At 54.2% G+C, this 24,293-nt stretch overlaps 1 protein-coding gene across 1 annotated transcript; it reads left to right on the top strand.

Annotated features, from left to right (window-relative positions):
- Positions 1-299: 299 nt before the first annotated feature.
- LOC142069918 (maestro heat-like repeat-containing protein family member 2A) lies at positions 300-22,190 on the top strand. The gene is made up of 13 exons (XM_075122678.1): positions 300-305; positions 2,522-2,626; positions 3,810-3,945; positions 6,662-6,771; positions 7,875-8,129; positions 8,334-8,488; positions 8,869-9,016; positions 11,873-12,049; positions 15,693-15,848; positions 17,450-17,551; positions 17,756-17,858; positions 18,308-18,367; positions 21,830-22,190. Exons 1-13 carry the CDS (start codon positions 300-302, stop codon positions 22,015-22,017), a joined length of 1,701 nt encoding a protein of 566 aa, XP_074978779.1. The 3' UTR covers positions 22,018-22,190.
- Positions 22,191-24,293: the final 2,103 nt, after the last annotated feature.

The raw sequence follows: 24,293 nt of genomic DNA, 5'->3' as shown, positions 1-24,293 counted from the left end.
TTCGACTGTGTGCAGTGGCCTCCCTGGGGACAACAAAAGCAGGTGGGGTCCTGTTGCCAGGAGGAGTTTGCAGTCGGTCCCCTGCGGGTACAAGTGAGTGGGTGAGCTGGAATAGCAGGGGCTGCCATGGCCTGGGGCGTGTCACATGCCAGGGCATTGGTTCGTCGCCTGGCTGGGTAACGCCACTTGCTGTGGTTTCTCCTCTGCTCTGCACGCAGACTCTGAACACCATGGATGAGCTGCTGAAGGCCTTGGTGTGCGAGGATGAGAAGCCCAACCTTGGGGTGCTGCAAAACATCATGGAGGTGTGGAGGCATGGGGGCAGGAAGGGGATGAGTCCTGTAGCGGGGGTGGGGCTCTGGGACCAAGGCTTCATTTAATCCCAAGCATGGGACACCCCCGTGCCTTCTGCTCCTCAGAGTACGTTCTATATAAAGGTTCTTGGGCTGGAGGACCAAGTGCCCCCGCTATATATGAAAAACCTCTGCATTGGGTGGGGGTGCAGGAGTGTGGGATCTGCCGTGTTCTCCACTGAGCCTCATCTGACCCCGGGATTCATCTGTGTTCACCATACTGGCCAGAGCCCAGAGCTAGATTCCCCCAACGTTCTAGTTCTGGGGCCACAGGAAGTCGATTCTGTGGGTGGTTTGTGCTCCAAAAAGAGGGAAATGTCCTCGGCAGATATTCGGTCTTCTCGATCCCAGAGCTTGGGAAGAGGGAATCACAGAAGTGCAGGGCTGGAAGGGATCTCAAGAGGTCATCTACTCCACCCTCTGCACTGAGGCAGGGCCAAACATTCCTCGACCGTCCCTGAGGAGTGTTTGTTCAGCCTGTTTTTTTTAAAACGTCCATGATGGGGAGTCCACCACTGCCCTAGGTCACCTGTTCCAGTGCTTAGCCACCCTCAGACTTTTTCCGAATATTTAACCTCAATCTCCCTTGCTGCAGATTAAGCCCATTACTTCTTGTCCTACCTTCAGGGGATGTGGAGAACAATTAGTCACCATCCTCTGTGAAACAGCCCTTAACATATTTGAAGAGTGTTAGGAGGTGCCCCCTCTGTCTTCTCAAGACGAAACATGCCCAAGTCGTTCACCCTTTCTTCATAGGTCAGGTTTTCTAAACCGCTGATCATTTTTGTTGCTGTCCTCTGGACGGGCCCCAGTTTGTTCACATCTTTCTTAAAGCGGGGTGCCAAGAACTGGACACAGTGCTCCAAGCTAATACACCTCAGAATGACATTTCCCTCTTTCATAACAGCATCACACTCTTGATTCCTATTCAGTGTGAGATTCACGATAACCCCCAGATCCTTTTCTGCAGTCCTGCCACCTAGCCGGTCATCCCCCACTTTCTTTTTATGCATTTGATTTTTCCTTCCTAAGTGCGTTACGTCACATTGGTTTTGACTGAATTTCATCTTGTTGACTTCAGACCAACTCTCCAATTTGGCAAGCTCATTCTGAATTCTAATCTGTCCTCCAAAGTGCATGTAACTCTCCCCAGCTTGGTGTCATCCGCCATCTTGACAAGCATACTCTCCTCTCTGTTAACCAAGTTCTTCATGAAAATATTGAGCAGTACTGGACCCAGGCACACCCCTGGGGGACCCCACTTCAGACACCCTCCCAGGTTGCCAGCGAGTCAGTGATAACTCCTCTTTGAGGATTGCTTTTACATCAGTTGTGCGCCCACTTTCGAGCAGTCTCATCTGGATCATATTGGCTTAGTTTGCTTATGAGAATGTCTTGTGGAACTGTGTCAAAAGCCTTACAAAACTTCATATACATCATCATATACTGCCTCCCTCCATCCACTAGGCAAGTAACCCGGTCAAAGAAGGAAGTTAGATTTGTTTGGCATGGTTTGTTGTGGACAAATCCATGGTGCTATTCCTTATCACCCTATTATCTCCTCTAGGTTCTTACAAACTCTTTAATAATTTGTTCAATAATCTTTCTGGGTACCAAAGATAGGCTGACAGGTGGATAATTCCTTGGGGCCTCCTTGTTCCCCTTTCTGAAGATAGGCTCTGTGGCTGCCCTTCTCCAGTCCTCTGGGACCTTCAGCCCTCCTAAAGGTTCAGAGATTGCTTTGTCTAGCTCCATCTCCTGTGAATATCATGAGGCTCTGCCAACTTGAATACATCTAACTGACCTAAATTGTCTTTTATCTGTTCTCTTCCTACTCTGGCCTGTATTTCTTCCCCCCTGTTGTTAATATTGTGTTCATCATCTAGTCACCATTAACCTTTTTAGTGAAAACTGAAGCAAAAAAGGCATTACACACCTTGGCTTTGTCTGTATCATCCATTATTTGCTCTGCTTCCCTGCTGAGTAGTGGCCCCACACTTTCCTTTGTCTTTCTCCTAATGCATTTACAGAGCTGCTTCTGATTGCCTTTTATGTCCCTTGCCAGTTAGAACTCATTTTTGCCAAAGCCTTTCTGATTTTCACTCTATGTGCTTGTGCTATTTTTTGGTCCTTCTCCTTCTCAATTTGTCTCAATCTGTTTCTCTCAGGTCCTGCTCCCCTGGACCGCATCCAAGGAGGTGCATGTGCGGCTGAGGGCAGTGGGAAGAATCACCTGGCTGACCAAATTCATCTCCGGTCAACACAAATTCAAGGTGAGCAGCCTGTGACTCTGGCCGTCTCCTAACTGCACTGAGCAGCCTCACGGTGCAGCGCTCCCTGGCAGGGAAAACCTGGGCCTGGAATAGTGACTCAGCAAGATCCTCGGTTGGAGTCCAACCTAATGAGTCCTGATGTGGACAGGTCTGTCCTCTGACTCCAGTGGGCCTTGGGTGGAGCCCCATAATTCTATCTCCAAGGACTCTCCCCGCTGTTCCCCTAGGACCAAAGTCTGCTCTGCAGGGTCAGCGGATTTACACAGGATCGCCCTGAGAGCACCATCTGAACCCAGGTGTCTCTTCACCCCCTTTCTCAGTTGCCCCCGGGATGCTTTGGCATCAGCTCCTGCCAGGCTGCCAGATGAACACCCCCTGCCTTGGGTGCTCAGGGCCATTGAGCTGCTCCAGCTGCTCCATCCCCCCTGTGGCAGGGTCTCCCCGCCAGCAGCTGGAGGGGGGCGCTTGCATTATATGCCCCCAGAGGCTGGGGCAGCAGAATAGAAGGAGGGAGGTGGGAGGGGACACAGTGAAAGGGATGGGAGGGGCCAAAGGAGCCAGAGCAATGGGGAGTGGGTCAGGGGAGGTCGTGCAGACCCCAGGAGAGGAGGGCAAGGGGCTTGGTGCGACGTGGGGAAGAGCAGGGAGCAAGCGCAGGGGCTGCAGGAGGGGCAAGGGAAGGTCTGGCAGGAGGGGGAGGCTAGAGGACAAGGCTGCAGGAGAGAGCCGGCAGGAGAGAGCCGGCAGGCTGGGTGCGGCGCAGAAAGTGGGGGTTGTGGGGAACTCCAGGATGGAGTGAGAGAGGTGGAATGCAGAGAAGAGGAGTCCAAGGTGACCTCACGCTCCTGGACCTGAGGTCAGTGGAGGGAGGGGGATGGGAGAAGGGGCTGGGATTAGGAGCTTGCCCTTGAGATGGAGACTGGACGTTAGTTCATTCCTTACCCAGGTCCCCACTCGAGGGCAACGTTTGCTGACTTTGCTACCCAGACTTCCCGTCCCTGCTGAGCTTCCCTCAGTCCCTGGTGATGGGCCCCATGGCTTCTCCTGCTCTCATTGTCCCCAGTCTCTCTGCGCTGGGCTCTGCCTCCCCCGGTTCTAGACCCTTGCTAGTGCAATGCCAGGGGGACATGCTGCGCTGGGCCTGCAGGGGCGAGTGACTCCCCTTGCTCCCTCTCTCCGTCAGGGAGTGGAGGAGTTCAGAGTCTTGGGCCAGCTGGTGGGCTGTCTCACCCTGTGCAGTGCTGAGCAGGAGCAGGAGATCTGCCGATCGGCTATGGAGGGACTTCACCACCTCTACGCCTTCATGCTGTGGCAAAAACGTAAGAGCACTGGAGACCCTTGTCCTTCCTAAATACATTGACATGGGGTTTCCAAACATGGGAAACATATTTATTGAACACTTCTGCCTTTTCTGCATCCTTTTAAACAGTCTCCATCTAGTAATGAGCCTACACCGTTGCTAGGATTTCTTTTGTTCCTAATACACTTTTTTAAAAAAACCTCTTTAGTATCCATAGTCCTTCAAGCCATGGAGTTTCCCCTGATGTCTTTAGCTTCCCCTGTCCGTATTCTACTCTTCATAACTCACATAAGAATGGACATACTGACTCAGATCAGTTCATCTAGCCCAGTATTGTGTCTTCTGATAATGGCCAGTGCCTCATGCTTCAGAGAGAATGAACTGAAAAGGGAAATTTTGAGTGATCCATCCCCTCTCATCCAGTCCCAACTTCTGGTAGTCAGAGGTTTAGGGTCATGCGGAGTCTGGGGTTGCATGGCCTAATTATCTTGAACCCAATTATACTTTTAGGCTTCACAACATCCCACGGCAACAATTTCCACAGGTTGCCTGTGCATTGTGTGCAGAGATACCTTCTTTTCTTTGCTTTTAACTTGCTGCCTATTAATTTCAGAAAGTGACCCCTAGTTCCCGTGTTATGTGCAGGGGTAAATAACACTTCCCTATTCACTTTCTCCACACCAGTCATGATTTTATAGACCTCTGTCATATCCCCCCTTAGTCAGCTCTTTTCTAAACTAAATGGTCCCAGGTCTACACTGTAGACCTATATTGTTATCACTCCATTGCTCAGGGCTGTGAAAAATCCACACCCCTGTTGGCAGAAGCACCCCTCCCACTGACATAGCTAGCGCCTCTCCGGGAGGTGGATTAAGAGCTTGTTGGCAGAGGACCATCTTCTCTTCAACGCTACAGCGCCGGTGCAGCTATGGCGATAGAGTGGTTGAAGTGTAGACTTGCCCCCAGTCTTTTTAATCTTTCCTCATATGGAAGCTCTTCCATACCCCTCATCATTTTTGTCGCCCTTCTCTGCACCTTTTACAATTCTGGTACATCTGTTTTGAGATGGGGCGACCAGAACTACACGCGGTATTCAAGGTGTGAGGGCGCACATTGGATTTGTATCGAGGCATTATGACATTTTTCTGGTTTATTATCTATCCCTTTCCTAATGGTTCCCAACATTCTGTTGGCTTTTTTAACTGCCACTGCACGGTGAGTGGATGTTTTCGGAGAACTCTTTACGATGACTCCGAAATCTCTTTCTTGAGTGGTAATTTAAACCCCATAATTGTGTATGTATAGTTGGGATTGTGGTGTCCAGTTTGCATTTATCTATATTGAATGTCATCTGCCATTTTGTTGCCCAGTCCCCCAGTTTTGTGAGGTCCCTTTGTAGCTCTTCGCAGTCTGCTTTGGATTTAACTATCTTGAGTCATTTTGTATCATCTGCAAATTTTGCTACCTCACTGGTTACCCCTTTTTCTGGATCATTGATGACTATGTTGAACTAGACTGGTGTCAACACAGATCCTTGGGGTGCCCCGCTCTTTACCTCTCTCCACTGTGAAAACTGACCATTTAGTCCTGTTGTTTGCTTCCTATCTTTTAACCACTGACCCATGAGAGAACCTTCCCTCTTATCCCATGACAGCTTACTTTGGTAAAGAGCCTTTGGTGAGGGACCCTGTCAAAGGCTTTCTGAAAGTCCAAGTACACTATATCCACTGGATCACCCTTCTTCACATTCTTGTTGACCCCCTTCAGAGAATTCTAGTAGATTGGTGAGGCATGATTTCCCTTTCCAAAAGCCATGTTGACTCTGCCCCAACAAATTGTGTTCACCTATGTGTCTGATAATTCTGTTCTTTCCTATCATTTCAACAATTTGCCTGATACTGAAGTCAGGCTTGCCAGGGATCACATCTGGAAACTTTTATAAAATTCACTGTCACATTCACTATCTCGTACAGAGGCCGATTTAAACATTAGCTTACATACCACAGCACTGCACGTAAGTTTGTTTGGATGTCTCGTGAGAGCTGCAACCTTTGCACCAGGCAGGCAATTTACCATGCGGTTCTCCCACTCATCACAAATCCACCTTCTTATATGTCTATTGATTGAATCCCCCATTACTATTACCTGGCTTTTCTTTGTAACTGGGCTTCCCGCCTCAGGAGGGGCAGCCTCAGTGTGAGAAGATATCCTGACTTCATCTGGCAGGTGGGTCCCAACTATGGGATCGTCTCCCTCTGCTCCAGCTCGATGTTCTCCTTCCCAGAAACTTTCACCCTCCTCAGCAGCACAGAGGCTGTCAGACTGGGGGTGGGACCACTCTACTGCATCCCTAAAAGTCTCCTCTATGTACCTCGCTGTCTCCCTTGGCTCCACCAGTTCAGATCCTCTGGCCTCCTGGTCTCCGAGGGCAGTAGCTCCTTGGGCCAAATGCCCAGATGTGCTTCCCGCCCACAGGGCTGGGAATCCTACATGCTGCGTTCAGTGCAATCAACTGGAGAGCCTCACACTGCTGCTGCACTTCTGCCTGGTTTATTTTTACTCTTCCAGGGGGGTTAGTTTGTTTAGTTTTGTTGGGGGGTGGGGGAGTTTATTGGCCTGAATTTACGGTATGTTTCTTAGATGTACTTGTCTCTAAACTTCCTTGCAAAATTCCCGTTTCCAAAGCTAACCTCTGATTTATATTGCCTGCTGTCTGTTTCCCCTCCCTGGTTCAGGCACGACGCTGGCAAAGCAGAGTGCAGAGTATCTGCAGGTCTTCAGGGAGTGGCGAGCGGAGAACAGCTTCTGGGTCACCTGGTTCACCAACACCAGCAATATCGCCATGGTAACTACTTTCAATGCTTCCTGCGATTGTTGTGCCCAGAGTTATCAGGAGAGAGAACCCTACACCCTAACACCCTAGGAGTCAGGGGGAAGGGACAGACCCAGGCGTGTGACTGACCCCATCCAGCTGGGCCGGAGCCCTGCCTATGGCCCACTCCACCTCATAGAATCATAGACCTCAGATCTAATCCAATCCCCTTCTCATAGCAGGACCAACCCCAACTAAATCATCCCAGCCAGGGCTTTGTCAAGCCTGACCTTAAAAATCTCGAAGGATGGAGATTCCCCACCTCCCTAGGTAACCCTTTCCAGTGCTTCACCACCCTCCTAGTGAAATAGTGTTTCCTCATATCCAATCTGGACCTCTCCCACTGCAACTTGAGACCACTGATGCTTGTTCTGTCACATGCCACCACTGAGAACAGCCGAGCTCCATCCTCTTTGGAGCCCCCCTACAGGTAGTTGAAGGCTGCTATCAAATCCCCCCTCACTCTGCTCTTCTGCAGACTAAGTAAGCCCACTTCCCTCAGTCTCTCCTCATAATTCATGTGCTTCAGCCCGCTAATCATTTTCGTTACCCTCTGCTGGACTCTCTCCGATTTGTCCACATCCTTTCTCTTGTGGGGGGCCAGATGTGACCTCACCAGTGCCGAATAGAGGGGAATAATCACTTCCCTCAATCTGCTGGCAAGGCTTCTACTATTGCGGGCCAATATGCCTCCCTCCATGCCACATCCCAAGATGCACTGGGTCTCATCCAAACCTGATCCCAGCTCCTTGTCAGGTGTGGTGGGAGCTTCCCCAGAGATTAATGCTCTCCAAGGCATCATTGCGTCCACACACCAGTGCCAGCCCCTGCTGAGCACTAGAGAGTGTATCCGTGCTGTGCAGTATTGTGCCCCCGTGCACTGCCACGCTGGCCTGTGCCGTGCACGACAGCTCCTGATTGCTGGCTGGGTACTGTGCGTCCCAGGTGCAGTAACCCAGCCCTGTCCCGGCAGAGCGGGCTTTGCCTGCACTCCTGGCTGGGCCAGTCCTGGCTGCTCGGTCCGACTGGAACCGCACTGGGCAGCAAAAGGGGTTTCACTGGCAGGTTTGTTTCAGATGTTTGGGAAGTACTTCAACCCATCCGAGCGCATGGACTTCCTCCTCACTGCTATCGAGGGAATGAGAGACACCAGCGTCCATGACTCGGTGGCGGCCAGGCACATGCTGCATGTGATCCTGTGGGTCCCCAGCCCAAGCTTGGAGAGGGTAAGAGCTGCAGTGAGAACAGCCTGCTGGGGGAGCCCATCCGTGGGAGACTCTGTCTCTGGGCGCTCGGCATTACTGGGGGGCAGGTCCTGTGCAATGCGGGGGGTCAGTCTAGGTGATCTCCATGGCCGCTTGTGGTCTTGCAGTCTATGAATCGATAGGCCGGGAATTGGCCCTGTGTTCTAGGCCTGGAGCTGGAGAAGAGGATGTGGGAGGGCAGATGGCTGTCAGGTAGGGCAGGTCCCTGACACCCCAGATCAATAGCAGTGCGAGGAAGCCAAGGCTCCCATCTCCCCACTTCCCTTCCAGGTGTCGGAGGCTGTGATGAGCGTGTACCACAACCTGGACTCCATCAGCGAGCCGCTGGCCCAGCAGCAGCTGCTCAAGGCCCTTGTCGTGCTGGGCAACCAGGACAGCAAGGAGGTGGTCACAACCCTGCTGGGCTGCTCGCTGTCATGTGACAGGTACGGGGCTGGGGCTGCTGCCGCTTGCGCTCCGGGTCCCCCAGACTGGTCCCGCTGCCAGGGACAGGGGCGTGCAGAACCTTCCAGAGACCTCCTGCTCCCTGCAGAGCTGCTGCTTGTTCTGGAGGGTTTTGCAGGCTGACATGCCGTGGAGACAGGCCAGCCTGCAAAACCCCATATGGCAGCCCTCGGCCTCCCCCGGGGCTGACACTCAGACCCGGCCCCCATGCAGCCTGCGCCAGGCAGTGGGGGCCCTTGCTGCAGCAGGAGGGCAACAAAGGGCCGGCCGTGGGCGGGAGACTCAGCCGGGTGCGGGTGGCGGTGGGTGCTGGAGGCTGGCAGGGCTCTGGCCAGGTGAAATCGGCTCTCTCCCTTTGCAGCGTTGCTGTGGAGATGTGGAGGGTGCTGACATCCCACCCCAAGACCGCAGGAAAGGTCCTACGGGAGCTGCTCGACAGGCTGCAGGAGCGGCCGCTGCGCCAGCATCACGACGTCTCTCAGCAAGAGGCTGGCGTCGCCCCCTTGGCCGTAAGTTCCAGCCCCTGCAGCAAGGGAAGGAGCGCCGTGTGTCCCCACCATGGCCTGAGGGTGTCTCTCAGTCTCCCACCGGGTATCGCCATTGGGCCGAAGAGAGAGAGCGTGACTCTAGCCAGCGCTATAGTGGAGGCAGAACACGCCGAAACCCTCTCCTGGTGCTCTGGGACACCTCTCATAGAACCGCAGGGTGAGAAGGGATCGCAAGGTCAGCTTGTCCAGCCCCCTGCCAAGATGCAGGATTTGTTGTGTCTATCCCAGCCCAGACAGATGGCTCCAGCCTCCTTCTATAAACCTCCAGCAAAGGGGCTTCCACAAGCTCCCTAGTTGTCTGTCCCATTGTCCTACTCTTCTTACAGTTAGGAAGGTTTTCCTGAGATTTAATCTAAATCTGCAGTGCTGTCGTTTGAACCCATCCCCTCTTGTCCTGCCCTCTGTGGCAAGAGAGAACAACTTTTCGCCATCTTTTTTTTTGGCAGCCTTTGAAGAATCTGAAGACCATTAGCACGTCCCCCCTTAATCTCCTCTTTTCCAAACTAAACATAGCCAGTTCCTTCAACCTTTGCTCGTATGGCTTGTGTTCCATCCCTCTGATCATCTTTGTCACTCGCCTCTGGATCCATTACAGTTTCTCCACATCTTTTGTAGACATTGGTGACCAAAACTCCAAAACTGGACACTGTACTCCAGCTGAGGCCTAACCAGCACTGAGTTGAGTGGTACTATCACCTCCCATGACTTGCAGGCTATACCTCTGTTAATGCAACCGAAGATTGCATTTGCTTTTTTTTTTTTTTTTTTGCAACAGCATCGCTTTGCTGCCTCATGCTGAGGCTGTGATCCACTGCAGCTCCCAGATCCTTCTCAGCAGTACAACCGGTTATCCCCCATTCTGTTTCTGTGCATTTGCTTTTTCTTCTCTAAATGTAGCACCTCACTTTTGTCTTTGGTGAGTTTCCTTTTGTTGTCTATAGCCCAGTCCTCCAATTTACCATGATCCCTCTGAATTTGAGCTCTTTCCTTCAAAGTCTTGGCAACTCCTTCATCAGGGAGCTGATGCAGGGCAGGGGTCATTGAAAGCTTCCCAGGGGACCTGGCCCTGGCCTGGAGTCAGGAGCCCTGGTTTCTCTTCCTGGCTCTGCCACTGACCTGCTGGGTGACCTTGGGCAAGTCCCTGCCTGGCTTTTGTCTGTTGTTCTGCAGGGCAGGGCCTGGCTCCTGCAGGGGGCGTCTCTGGGTGTGTGATCCAAGGAACCCTAGCACTAGAGTAGCAGCAGAGCTGTGGACTCTAGACCTCCAGGGTATGCTGGTGACACCAGTGATCCGGGACGCCCGGACAGAGCCATTTTGCTTCAATTGGAACCATTTTTTTCTACGAATCCCCTTTTTGAGCCTCGTAGGTTTTAACTATTGATGTCACAGCTCTGTCCCGCAGCACTCGCTCCTCTGAAGAGCTCGAGAAAGGCCTTTTGCTGCTCAGACCTCATACCAAGTGTGATAGACACGGTATAGTGAAGGCAGAGAAAACCCTTGGGACTTAAATACACAGATCTGGCAGCCTGGTCAAAGAGGAGACCATCTGAAGGCAACTCTCCCTAATGATAATTTACTTACCCTGAGAATAGCAGGTCAGTCCGGTTTATTAAAGGCGGACGATGAATCGATCAGACATGGAGAGGGCATGACTGTAATTCTCTTTGTTATCCACCATTCCCATTGTTCCATGTCCTCAGCCTGGTTTTCACTTGCTTGTGTTTTATTTTTCCTTCTGGAACCGGTAAGCCTGTATTGGACACTTTTTCCCCTCATCCCGGTTGAGGTTTTGTGGGGCTGTCTTTGAACAGCCAAATACAGAAATGATTGAATCTGGCTTTTAGTAACAGACCAACCCTAGAACTCATGTACAAAATAGGCTCCCTCGCCGAGGTTTTGTGGGGCTGTCTTTGAACAGCCAAATACAGAAATGATTGAATCTGGCTTTTAGTAACAGACCAACCCTAGAACTCATGTACAAAATCGGCTCCCTCGCCGAGGCTGGGCTGTAAGGCCCGGGACTCAGGAGAACCCAAGTTCAGTTTCGGGCTCTGCCAGACTCCCTGGGTGACCATGGGTGAGTCACGTCGCCTCTCTGTGCCTGAGTTCCATGTCTGTACAACGGGGATAGAAATCCTTCCTTTGTGTATCTAGCCTGTAAGCTCTAGGCTAGGGAATGTCTCTTTCTGTGCCTGGAAAGCCCCCAGCACACGCCTTGATTGCAGATAGGTGCTGGAGGTGCTATTCTAACCCTTCTAACAATAATACACTTGATTTGTTCGGGGTCAAGGTGTTGTGCAGAGAAGTTTCCACAGATGATACCTGCTAATAAATACCACCCCCTGCGATCGGGGGTACAACGAAGCAGCTGCTTATGTTGCAGGTAGCCGGCCCCGCTGCCTGCGATCCTAGCTGGGGCTGTGCAAGGGCTTTGAGGCTCTAACATGTCATCTGGAGGCGGGGCGCTAGAAGACTTTTTATAGTGGAGGTGCTGAGCACCCCCTTACACCTGTCCACACACCCCACCCCCCCTAGAGCTGGGGTCAGGAGCAGGGCCATGGCTCCAGGGGGGCGGGAGATGGATGGGGCAAGGGGGCCGAGGCTGGGGCCACAGCTGGGAGTTGGCGCAGGGCCGGCAGCTGGGACCTTGTGTATGGGGCCAGGAGCAGAGCCCCGCGAAAAACCTTGGAGTGCTGCAGCACCCCCTGCACTCCTAGTCCCCGTGGCTCTGTCTGCAGGGGAGGCAGACGTTGTTTTGGAAATGGCTTGTTGGGTCACCGGAGGGTGTTTCGTAAAGCAGCTCCTCCTTTCACACAGGTGGGGAAACTCCAGCATCAACTGCCAGTCGTCGTGGAGCAGCTACACGAGGCAGACAGGGACGTCATCTCCAACGCCATCACCGTGCTGAGAGACATCCTCGCCGGCATGGACAGGCAGAGCGCCAGCCCCGTGGCTGTGCGAGTGGCTGAGAAACTCCTGCCGTTCTTTCATGATGTAAGGCCTGGGGGCCCGCGGGAGACCCTTCAAGCCACAGACGTGTGAATGGGGGCTGGCGGGTGGGCTAGCGGGACCTATGCTATGGTCCTAGCCAGAAAAAGGATTGTCGTAAATGACATGAACCCATTCCCGCCTTCTTCTGCTACCCCCTTCTCCATCAGAGCATATGGCAGTAAGGGTGGGAACCCTGGTGTCCTGCAGGCCTGCTGACAAGGATCAGGGCAGCCTGGGGACGAGGCTCCCCTTGAGGGAAGGCCATGCATTCCTGAGCCTGCATGGAGCGAGGGGGCCTCTGCAGCACAGGGTGCCGCAATGCTCCTGCTGCCTTCCAGGGTAACAAGTGATGGTACCCTGGTGAAAATCCTGCCCCTCCCCTCCCTGGCCAGGAATCCCACAGCTGGCCTGTCAGCTCCATAAGGAAACGGCTCCGTCTGTAGGTTCTGCAGCTACCGCCCTTTCCTCTCCCCTTCGTTCTCATGGCAGGGCAGCATCAAAGGAGGGGCTAGTTCTCCCCAGGCCTTTTCTAACCACAAACGAGCCCCTGCCAGCGTGTTCACCAGACTGATGTTCAGTCCCCCACTGCACGGCGAGAGCCAGCAAAATGGGCGGGAGAAAGGGACCCATCCATTACTGCCTTCCAGGGGTAACGCCCCAGTGGGGGCTCCTGGAGGGACCACCCACCTCCCCAGCTCTCACAACGTTAAATCCTACCCTCAGCCCTCCCAAACTCTGCTGGGACCTGGCCGCTCTTTATTAAGCAGTGGCACAGGCCCAGCTAAAGATCAACACCAAGAGCAGCTCCTGCATCTAGTCCAGCACCCGCTCCTGATGGAAAGACAACTGAGAACTACTGTTCCAAGAGCCTGTCTCCAAAGTGGCCAGACAGGAGAGCGCAGCCAAATCAGATAAACAGACTAAAAGAACTTATGAACACTTTTACAACAGACGTCACTCAGAGAACTGCCTGCTCTAGAACGTGGTGCCTATCAAATCCCCCCTCATTCTTCTCTTCTGCAGGCTAAACAATCCCAGCTCCCTCAGCCTCTCCTCATAAGTCATGTGTTCTAGACCCCTAATCATTTTTGTTGCCCTTTGCTGGACTCTCTCCAATTTATCCACATCCTTCTTGTAGTGTGGGGCCCAAAACTGGACACAGTACTCCAGATGAGGCCTCACCAGTGTAGAATAGAGGGGAACGATCACGTCCCTCGATCTGCTCGCTATGCCCCTACTTATACATCCCAAAATGCCATTGGCCTTCTTGGCAACAAGGGCACACTGCTGACTCATATCCAGCTTCTCGTCCACTGTCACCCCTAGGTCCTTTTCCGCAGAACTGCTGCCTAGCCATTCGGTCCCTAGTCTGTATTGGTGCATTGGGTTCTTCCATCCTAAGTGCAGGACCCTGCACTTATCCTTATTGAACCTCATCAGATTTCTTTTGGCCCAATCCTCCAATTTGTCTAGGGCCTTCTGTATCCTATCCCTCTTCTCCAGCGTATCTACCACTCCTCCCAGTTTAGTATCATCCGCAAATTTGCTGAGAGTGCAATCCACACCATCCTCCAGATCATTTATGAAGATATTGAACAAAACCGGCCCCAGGACCGACCCTTGGGGCACTCCACTTGATACCGGCTGCCAACTAGACATGGAGCCATTGAGCACTACCCGTTGAGCCCGACAATCTAGCCAGCTTTCTATCCACCTTATAGTCCATTCATCCAGCCCATACTTCCTTAACTTGCTGACAAGAATACTGTGGGAGACCGTGTCAAAAGCTTTGCTAAAGTCAAGGAACAACACGTCCACCGCTTTCCCCTCATCCACAGAACCAGTAATCTCATCATAAAAGGCGATTAGATTAGTCAGGCATGACCTTCCCTTGGTGAATCCATGCTGGCTGTTCCTGATCACTTTCCTCTCATGCAAGTGCTTCAGGATTGATTCTTTGAAGACCTGCTCCATGATTTTTCCATGGACTGAGGTGAGGCTGACTGGCCTGTAGTTCCCAGGATCCTCCTTCTTCCCTTTTTTAAAGATGGGCACTACATTAGCCTTTTTCCAGTCATCCGGGACTTCCCCCGTTCGCCACGAGTTTTCAAAGATAATGGCCAATGGCTCTGCAATCACAGCCGCCAATTCCTTCAGCACTCTCGGATGCAACTCGTCCGGCCCCATGGACTTGTGCACGTCCAGCTTTTCTAAAAAGTCCCTAACCACCTCTATCTCCACTGAGGGCTGGCCATCTCTTCCCCATTTTGTGATGTCCAGCGCAGCAGTCTGGGAGCTGACCTTGTTCGTGAAGACAGAGGCAAAAAAAGCATTGAGTACATTAGCTTTTTCCACATCCTCTGTCACTAGGTTGCCTCCCTCATTCAGTAAGGGGCCCACACTTTCCTTGGCTTTCTTCTTGTTGCCAACATACCTGAAGAAACCCTTCTTGTTACTCTTGACATCTCTCGCTAGCTGCAGCTCCAGGTGCGATTTGGCCCTCTTGATATCATTCCTACATGCCCGAGCAATATTTTTATACTCTTCCCTGGTCATATGTCCAACCTTCCACTTCTTGTAAGCTTCTTTTTTATGTTTAAGATCCGCTAGGATTTCACCATTATGAAACACTTTTACAACAGACGTCACTCAGAGAACTGCCTGCTCTAGAACCTGGTGCCCAGAGGCGACATGTAACTGCTGATTGGGGGGGGCACCATTTAAAGGTTCAGCCACTCTCAGAACAGCTCAAGTCAACCCGCCCCCCAGGCTGCCCCCCCTTACCCTCAACCTCATCTCCCAGAACGCAGTGGCCCCTCCCTACAGCCCCCAGCTATTGCTCCTGGTTCTCCCTGCTGGGCACAGCTCGCCCGGCCTCCCAGGTCACTGGACTGGTCCGGCTCTGCCAGCTGCCATGCAGCGAGGGGGCATCATGTGACCAAGTGGGGCTGACCCTGAGTTAACAAGAAACCCATGTGTAGGAGTGGGGCAGCCCTTGCCGAACCCCAAGCCCCTGGAGGCTGGGTGGTTTCCAGTCATGGCTTCCAAGGCCCCCTATCTGGGAGCTCCTGCACATTTACCACCCCTTGTTCCTGGTTAAATCCCCCCCAGGTCCCTGTGCGTGGCCCGAACAAACACCAGTGTAGGAATTTGCCCCCCATGCCTGGCCCCCCTGGCCTCGCTCGAGGGTCACTGTGGGTCAGCTCCAGTGTGAGTCGGGCACGCAAAGCAGGAGGACAAAGTACACACATCCCTTCGCTCTTTGAATCTTTCCTCATCGCTCCCTCTCTGCCGCCCCTGTCCTGATGCTGCTCTGCCCAGAGCGTTTCCCCTTGGCTTGACAGGCGGGTGCTGATGTCAGTGTGCCCAGAGCTGGCTGTGAGATCCCAGGGGCTGTCTCACCCCACCTTACGGCTCTCTCTGGCCAAGAAGTTACCAGGCCAGCCCCTCAGCTGGTGGAAACCTGCATCTCTATTGCCTTCAATGGCGCTATGCCTATGGGACTGCGGCCCCCAGTTGTGCCTGTATGACTGGGGGTGAGTGAGCAATACCCCCTGCAGGGCAGACATCTCTGTCACAGTGAGCACTCACCCAGCTGGGTGGGCACGACCGTCACAGCGTCTCCTCCCCACATCCTCTCTTGCAGGAGTCCAGCAAACTCCGGGTGCTCTCCATCACCCTCTTTAAACACCTGCTGGAGCTTGTAAGGGGGCCCAGCAGGAGGAAGATGAAGGAGCACGTCCTCCGCAGCCTGGTCCCTCTGCTCCTCCTCCTGCACGATGAGCGTCCCAATGTGTCCCAGGTGAGGCCACGAGCTGGAGCCTGCAGCTGAGATTGTTACAGAGTGACCAGGAATTTGTTGGGGGGGCCAACATGTGACACTCCCCTTTAAAAGGTCTGGCCGGCAGAGGGCAGGTGCTCAGTGCTGTGACAATCACGTGCTCAAAACCACTTGAACGTTGAGTCCAGTAGCGTCATGACCATGGCGCCCCACCCAACTGCTGAGTCTTCCCTGCCTCCTCTGAACCTAACACTCCCCCCCTGCAGCCAGGCTGAGAGAATGGGTGGGCGGAGGGGTCAGCTCACCACTCCTACAGCCACTGGCCTCCGCACATTCCCCTGGCTGTGCTGGTGGGAAGAGCACAACCCTGGCCATGGTCCCTACCAGGAGCAGAGCTACCCAGCCTCCGGATGGTGCCCAAGACCCAATGTGCCCTTGGCCAAGCAGCCCGGACAGCTCTTACTAGCCATGACATGCCCAAGCCCCCCCTCCGCCCCGCCCCAGGTGCCTGTGCACACGCTCGCTCTCATGGCCCCCATCACTTGGGAGCCAAATGCCCCCGGCAGTAATGAATTCACCCTCCTACCCCCCATGAGGTGGGGAACTAAGGCACAGCGTGAGGCCTAGTGCCTCAAAAGTATTGAATGCCCATGGGCATTAGGCACCTAAATCCCTTTGTAGCCCTGGGCCGAAGCAACTTGCCTGAGTTCCTGCAGGAAGAGCTGGGAATTGAGTCAGGTCTCCAGCCATTGCCTTAGCCAAACCTCCGCCCTTCCGCGAGCAGCCGCGGGCCGGGAACCGTTCAGCACACACGGCCTCCAGTAACTATGTTAGTGGCTTCCAGCTGGGCTGTCCCTAGCCATTTGGGTGCCTTATCCAGCCCCCCCACAGTGGGGCTGTGTGGGGTCCCAGGCCTCCCCCTCCTCCCCACCAGGGTCTGGGAGGTAGGAGCTGTGTGGGGCCACTTTTGGGGGGCCCACAGGCCCAGAGTGGCCTGGGGGATTAGCGGAGAGCTGGGAGTAGCCCGCTCTGCTTCCCTCGCCCCGGCTCCAGCCGTGTGGCTCGAAGGAGGGGGTTTGGGGAAAGGGATCCCTCCCACACACACACTCACTGACAGCAGCGGGAAGCGGAGCAGCCTGGCCCCAGCCCGCTCTACTCTGCCAGCTCCCAGCCGTGGCACTCCGCTTCCCACCGCCGGTGAGTGCGGGGGGCAATCCTTTTGGAGGAGAGCGGGCTGGGACCGGGTTGCTCCACTTCCTGCCACTGCCAGTGAGTGTGGGGTCGCTGGGGGAAGAGGCTTGCGGAGAAGAGGTGGAATGGGGGCGGGCTGGGGATGGAGCAGGGGGGAAGGGGAAGAGGCAGGGCGGAGGGAATTGTCTGGGCCCCCCCCAGGGACGGCCCTGCCCTTTGTAGTGGGTGCAGCCTGCGGCGGGGCTGGCTGAGGTATAGGGCGGGTCACTGGGGCTGGGGCTGCTGCATGTGCAGCATGCAGCCGCCTAGTGGCACCATGAAATTTGGGGCAATTTGGAGCCCCAAATTTCATGGTGCCCTACGCAGGCGTGTATGCCGAGGGACGGCCCTGGCTTCCAGCTCCTGTAACCATTGTCCCTCTTGTTTTGCAGGTGTGTTGGGATACCCTCAGGAGTGCGGTGGAATTTCTAAGGTGGAGCCAGCTCAGTGCTCTCGTCCAGAAAAAGGAGCTTTGGCGAGGCTGTGACTGCCTGGTGAGTGAGCCCTCCATTGCCTGGCTCCATTCCCACACCGAGCCCCAGCCCCGGGACCACACCTGGCCCTGGCTGTAGTCCCTCTGCGTGATCCCCCCGGCACAGGAAGGAGGGCTGAAAGCAGGAAACTCCACAGATCTGGAACCTGGCCTGCAGGATGGAAAGGCCTTTAATAACCTTGTGCTCCCTTGTTCTGGCTCCTAGGTGGCGTGCTACAAGGGGAGGGCAGAAACCTTCCTCTGCCAGGCCATGGCCTTTGTGGAAAACCCGCAGGCTCCCATTAGAGAAGCGGCCATCAGGTTTCTAGGTAACCACAGAGCAGAGAGGTCCCTTAAGCAGGGGGCTGGATCCAGTCCCAGGCTCTCCTCAGTCCCTGCCGGCAGCGAGAAGTAACCCCTGGGCTCCTGATTGCCGAATGAAGGCTCAGGGGTGTCAGAAACCCGCAGGAGCAAGCTCACCCCAAACTGCCCTGATCGGCTGATGGGCCCCCTCGAACCCCACTGCTCCCCATGCAGTCCCCATCCCCCCCACCCCCACCCCACCATGGGCTCTTGGTAGTGGAACCTCAAGGCGCTATGCTCTCCTTTGGCAACCAGCCCCACAGCCATCCCTGGGGACTCGCCCTTTCCCCTGGGGACTCAGGAGTGCGTCCTGGACAGCGAGGGGCAGGGGAAAGCCCCACTGCTTGGAGGGTGACAGACGCTTTGATACCCTCGCTGGGGACGCAGGGATGTGACGAGCTGTTTGTGTGTGTAGGGCTCACTGCCCGGCAGCTGGACCAGCAGAGCCAGGAGAATTTGGATGCCATCTGCAAGGGTGAGTGGTATCTGCTTTGAGCACTGAGCACTAGAGGGACGAATGGCCCAGGGCTGCGAGCTGGGTTCAATCTCCAACGCCAGCAATATGATCTTGGGCGAGAGCCACAAAGGGTGGCAAACTGTAGATCCCCAAACCCCTGATCAGCTTCCCCCTCACCCTGTGGTGTCTGCTGGTTGGCATGTGCCCAGGCACTTAGCCCTGACCTCAGAGCTGTGGCCTGGCAAATCCCCAAACTGGGCCTGAGCTGGCTGGCCTTCGCAGACGATTGTCCCCTCCCCGCCCCCGCAACACAGCAAAGTTGGGGTCCTGCCTCCCCCCCTTGCACTCACTAGCCCAGGGTTTGTTGCAGTCACCTCCAAGTGGGGTGCCTGGTGTCAAGCCACTGCTCCAAAGGAGACTGAGGTGACGTCCGGTCATCTACCTCCCTGCTGCGTGCCCGGAACCCTGGGCCAGTGCAGGGCAGGGCAGCGTCTCCTCCACATTTGTTGGGGAGAAGGGGGATGGGGGGGTGACATAGCTCAGGCTCCTCACTCCCAGAGCAGGTTCATAGCTGGGCCCCAACCAGAGCTAGAGAATGGCTGAGCTCCCTCCTCGGCATTTGCTGGAGGGCAGCAGGGCACCGGAAGTTAGGCGTAGCCTAACAATGCCCAAGCCCCCTTTGTGAATCTCCCCCTCTCTGGGCTTGAGTGCCCATCTGTGCACTGGGGGAAAGGGGGACCGTAAATACAGGCAGGGATGAGGCCATCAGATACTGCAGGGACGGGGCAGTCCTAGAAATAGTGAGTGAATGGGTTTCAGAGTAACAGCCGTGTTAGTCTGTATTCGCAAAAAGAAAAGGAGTACTTGTGGCACCTTAGAGACTAACCAATTTATTTGAGCATAAGCTTTCGTGAGCTACAGCTCACTTCATCGGATGCATACTGTGGAAACTGCAGAAGACATTATATACACAGAGACCATGAAATAATACTTCCTCCCACCCCACTCTCCTGCTGGTAATAGCTTATCTAAAGTGATCACTCTCCTTACAATGTGTATGATAATAAAGTTGGGCCATTTCCAGCACAAATCCAGGTTTTCTCACCCTCCGCCCCCCGACACACAAACTCACTCTCCTGCTGGTAATAGCCCATCCAAAGTGACCACTCTCTTTACAATGTGTATGATAATCAAGTTGGGCCATTTCCAGCACAAATCCAGGTTTTCTCACCCCCCACCCCACCTCCAAAAACCACACACACACAAACTCACTCTCCTGCTGGTAATAGCTTATCCAAAGTGACCACTTTCCTTAGAATGTGTATGAAAATCAAGGTGGGCCATTTCCAGCACAAATCCAGGTTTTCTAACCCCCCCCCCCCCCCAAAAAAACCACACACACACAAACTCACTCTCCTGCTGGTAATAGCTTATCCAAAGTGACCACTCTCCCTACAATGTGCATGATAATCAAGGTGGGCCATTTCCAGCACAAATCCAGGTTTTCTCACCCCCCCACCCCCATACATACACAAACTCACTCTCCTGCTGGTAATAGCTCATCCAAACTGACCACTCTCCTTACAATGTGTATGATTATCAAGGTGGGCCATTTCCAGCATTAATCCAAAATTAAGCAGAACGTCTGAGGGTGGGGAAGTAGGAAAAAACAAGGGGAAATAGGCTACCTTGCATAATGACTTAGCCACTCCCAGTCTCTATTTAAGCCTAAATTAATAGTATCCAATTTGCAAATGAATTCCAATTCAGCAGTTTCTCGCTGGACTCTGGATTTGAAGTTTTTTTGTTGTAAGATAGCGACCTTCATGTCTGTAATTGCGTGACCAGAGAGATTGAAGTGTTCTCCGACTGGTTTATGAATGTTATAATTCTTGACATCTGATTTGTGTCCATTTATTCTTTTACGTAGAGACTGTCCAGTTTGACCAATGTACATGGCAGAGGGGCATTGCTGGCACATGATGGCATATATCACATTGGTGGATGTGCAGGTGAATGAGCCTCTGATAGTGTGGCTGATGTTATTAGGCCCTGTGATGGTGTCCCCTGAATAGACATGTGGGCACAGTTGGCAACAGGCTTTGTTGCAAGGATAGGTTCCTGGGTTAGTGGTTCTGTTGTGTGGTATGTGGTTGTTGGTGAGTATTTGCTTCAGGTTGGGGGGCTGTCTGTAGGCAAGGACTGGCCTGTCTCCCAAGATTTGTGAGAGTGTTGGGTCATCCTTCAGGGTAGGTTGTAGATCCTTAATAATGCGTTGGAGGGGTTTTAGTTGTGGGGCTGAAGGTGACGGCTAGTGGCGTTCTGTTATTTTCTTTGTTAGGCCTGTCCTGTAGTAGGTGACTTCTGGGAACTCTTCTGGTTCTATCAATCTGTTTCTTCATTTCCGCAGGTGGGTATTGTAGTTGTAAGAATGCTTGATAGAGATCTTGTAGGTGTTTGTCTCTGTCTGAGGGGTTGGAGCAAATGCGGTTGTATCGCAGAGCTTGGCTGTAGACGATGGATCGTGTGGTGTGGTCAGGGTGAAAGCTGGAGGCATGTAGGTAGGAATAGCGGTGAGTAGGTTTCCGGTATAGGTTGGTGTTTATGTGACCATTGTTTATTAGCACGGTAGTGTCCAGGAAGTGGATCTCTTGTGTGGACTGGACCAGGCTGAGGTTGATGGTGGGATGGAAATTGTTGAAATCATGGTGGAATTCCCCAAGGGCTTCTTTTCCATGGATCCAGATGATGAAGATGTCATCAATATAGCACAAGTAGAGTAGGGGTGTTCGGGGACAAGAGCTGAGGAAGCGTTGTTCTAAATCAGCCATAAAAATGTTGGCATACTGTGGGGCCATGCGGGTACCCATAGCAGTGCCGCTGATCTGAAGGTATACATTGTCCCCAAATGTGAAATAGTTATAGGTAAGGACAAAGTCACAAAGTTCAGCCACCAGGTTAGCCGTGACATTATCGGGGATAGTGTTCTTGACGGCTTGTAGTCCATCTTTGTGTGGAATGTTGGTGTAGAGGGCTTACACATTGTAAGGAGAGTGATCACTTTAGATAAGCTATTACCAGCAGGAGAGTGGGATGGGAGGAGGTATTGTTTCATGGTCTCTGTGTATATAATGTCTTCTGCAGTTTCCACAGTATGCATCCGATGAAGTGAGCTGTAGCTCATGAAAGCTTATGCTCAAATAAATTGGTTAGTCTCTAAGGTGCCACAAGTACTCCTTTTCTTTTTGAGTGAATGGGGTTCATTGTGACTTCTTGCCTGTGTCTGGGGGCTCCCCCAGCTATGAAGGGCAGTGGGGATGTTTAGTGAGGGTTGGTGGTTGTTCCTGCTAGTCCCCTGCCTCCCGCCTCCCAGCCTGCTGCCTTCTTGTCACGGGCTGAGAGGTACAGCGCTGGCTTGCTCTGCCAGGGCTTTCCAGAGCACCATGGCTCTGACCTCCATTTCCTTCCTTTCAATCTTAGTCCTCAAAGGCTTCCAGCAGGACAGCAAGTCCTCTGTCAGTTGCCTGGCTTTGCAGACCATGCTGATCCTCAAGGCCTGCAAGAAACACCGTCCAGCCCGCGCCAGCCTACGGACACTCTTGCACAGGATGAGACTGACGCATACAAGGGAGAACCCAGACATTGAAGTTGCCCAGCTGCCCCAGTAAAAGCCAGCCTCCCTACTCTGGGGGTTTGGTGCACCAGAGCCCGCCTGGAGTAGGGTGGAACACATCATGCCGCACCATGGCTTTCTCCCCATTGGCCGCCTGCCCTGCCCAGCCACGTGAGTAGTTAACCGCTCAATAGCTTTTATCACCATGTACTTTTTGACAGGTTTCCATGCCCCGTGTAGAGTTTACATCCCGCCCTCCATCCCCGTTTCCGGTCGTGTACATTTTTGGCACCATCGGCCCTTTTGAACATTTCTTTTGTATTATTTTTCTGTGTTTGGCCAGGGGAAGGTTGCGTGCTTGTGCTACAGTCAGGCAGGCAGAGCAGCAGAAGGTCCATTTGCCTGGCCCTTGATCAGGGCGGGGCAGCAACCAAGTAGGCTGCCACTCCTGACGGTGGGGTGGCGGGGATAGGGGAACCCAGGTCCTCCCGCTCCACTGCGTCCCCGCCCAGGCCCCTAACAGCGTGCTGTGTTTTGACATATTTAGAGAAAAAGTATGAACGAGTAGAAAGAGAGGCTGTAGGGGGTTCGCGGCTCCCTCCCCATCCGTCTGGGCGGGAGACCACGCCCCTCGCTACGATACTTCTGGGGTACCTTGGTTCAGGGGAAATAGCTCAGTGTTCATGGTTCTGGCCTGCAGTCAGGCCGACCAACGGTAGAGAGTCTGTTTGCCCCGGGCCCTCATTCAGGGCAGGGCTGCTGTCGAGTAGGGGCTCTGGCCTACAGTCAGGCAGGCAGAGCAGCAGAAGGTCCATTTGCCTCGCCCTTGATCAGGGCGGGGCAGCAATCAAGTAGGGGGGCTCTGGCCTACAGTCCGGCAGAGCCGTCGCAGTCTGGGGGAGGTTAGCTCTCTGGTGGGTGAGTCAGCACAACCGTCTGGCGTCCTGATTCAGGCGGGTGCCAGACCAATCAGGCCTCCTGACAACCAAGTGGGGAGGCTGCTACTCCTGACGGTGGGTTGGCGGTGGTAGGGGAACCCAGGCCCTCTCGCTCCACTGCGTCCCAGCCCAGGGCCCTAGTAGCCGTGGAGCGGTCCGCCACTGCGTCAGTGGGGAAAATCCGACAGCAACACACTGGCCGGCTTGTAGTCAATAACACAGCTGAACCCAATTCGGCTGCCCTGGGCTCCTTGCTACACGCCCATTGCGTGTGTACATGGGTTCAGGGGTGGCAGGTTTGTAGAAATTTTGGTGGTGCCCAGAACCCGCCCCTACTTCGCCCCCCACCTGCCCAAGGCTCCGGGAGGGAGTTTGGGTGAGGAAGGACGCCTGGGGTGCAGGCCCTAGGCTTAGGCAGAGTATTGGGGTGCAGGCTGCAGGCTCTGGGAGGGAGTTTGGGGATGGGAGGGGGTGCAGAGGGAGGGGGTGCAGGGCTGAGGGGTTTGGGAGGGGCTCAGGGCAAGAGTCAGGGTGTAGGGGGTGAGGGTTCTGTTTGGGGCTGGGAGGTTTGGGGGGTTAGAGAGGCTCAAGGCTGGGGCAGAGGATTGGAATGTAGGGAGATGAGGGCTCTGTCTAGGGCTGGAGATGAGGGGTTTGTAGTGTTGGAGGGGGCTCAGGGCTGGGGCAGAGGGTTGGGTATGGGGGGATGAGGGCTCTGTCTAGGGCTGGAGATCAGGGGTTTGTGGTGTTGGAAGGGGCACAGGGCTGGGGCAGAGGGTTGGGGTGTGGGGGGATGAGGGCTCTGTCTAGGGCTGGAGATGAGGGGTTTGTAGTGTTGGAGGGGGCTCAGGGCTGGGGCAGAGGGTTGGGGTGTGGGGAGATGAGGGCTCTGTCTAGGGCTGGAGGTGAGGGGTTTGTGGTGTTGGAGGGGGCTCAGGGCTGGGGCAGAGGGTTGGGGTATGGGGGGGATGAGGGCTCTGGCTAGGACTGGGGATAAGATGTTTGGGGTGTTGGAGGGGCTCAGGGCGAGGGTTAAGGGTGTGGTGGAGAGGTGAAAGCTCTGGCTGGGGGTGTGGGCTCTGGGGTGGGGCAGGGCTGGGGATGAGTTTGGGGTGCAGGCAGGCTGCTCTGGGATAGGGGCCAGAGAGGAGGACTCCCCCCAGCCCTTTCCCTGCCGGCAACAGCGAGCTCTGGGGGAGGACAGTGAGTGGCAGCCCCACCAGCTTCTCAGTGTCCCTGGCATCTGGCAGCCCCTCTGGGTCTCTGTCAGGATAGCGCTCTCTGTTCAGTCCGTGCTTCCACAGCAGGGAAGAGACGTGCTGCTCATCTGGCAGCTCTCTCCCATCTGAGCTGGAGGCCCAGCCTTTTATAGTGCCGCTTCCTGCCCCGCCCC

Source organism: Caretta caretta, chromosome 23 (genome assembly GCF_965140235.1).
Source record: "Caretta caretta isolate rCarCar2 chromosome 23, rCarCar1.hap1, whole genome shotgun sequence".
Lineage (NCBI taxonomy): Eukaryota > Metazoa > Chordata > Testudines > Cheloniidae > Caretta > Caretta caretta.
Note: the sequence above shows the minus strand (reverse complement) of the source record. Positions and strands in the feature narration are given on the sequence as shown.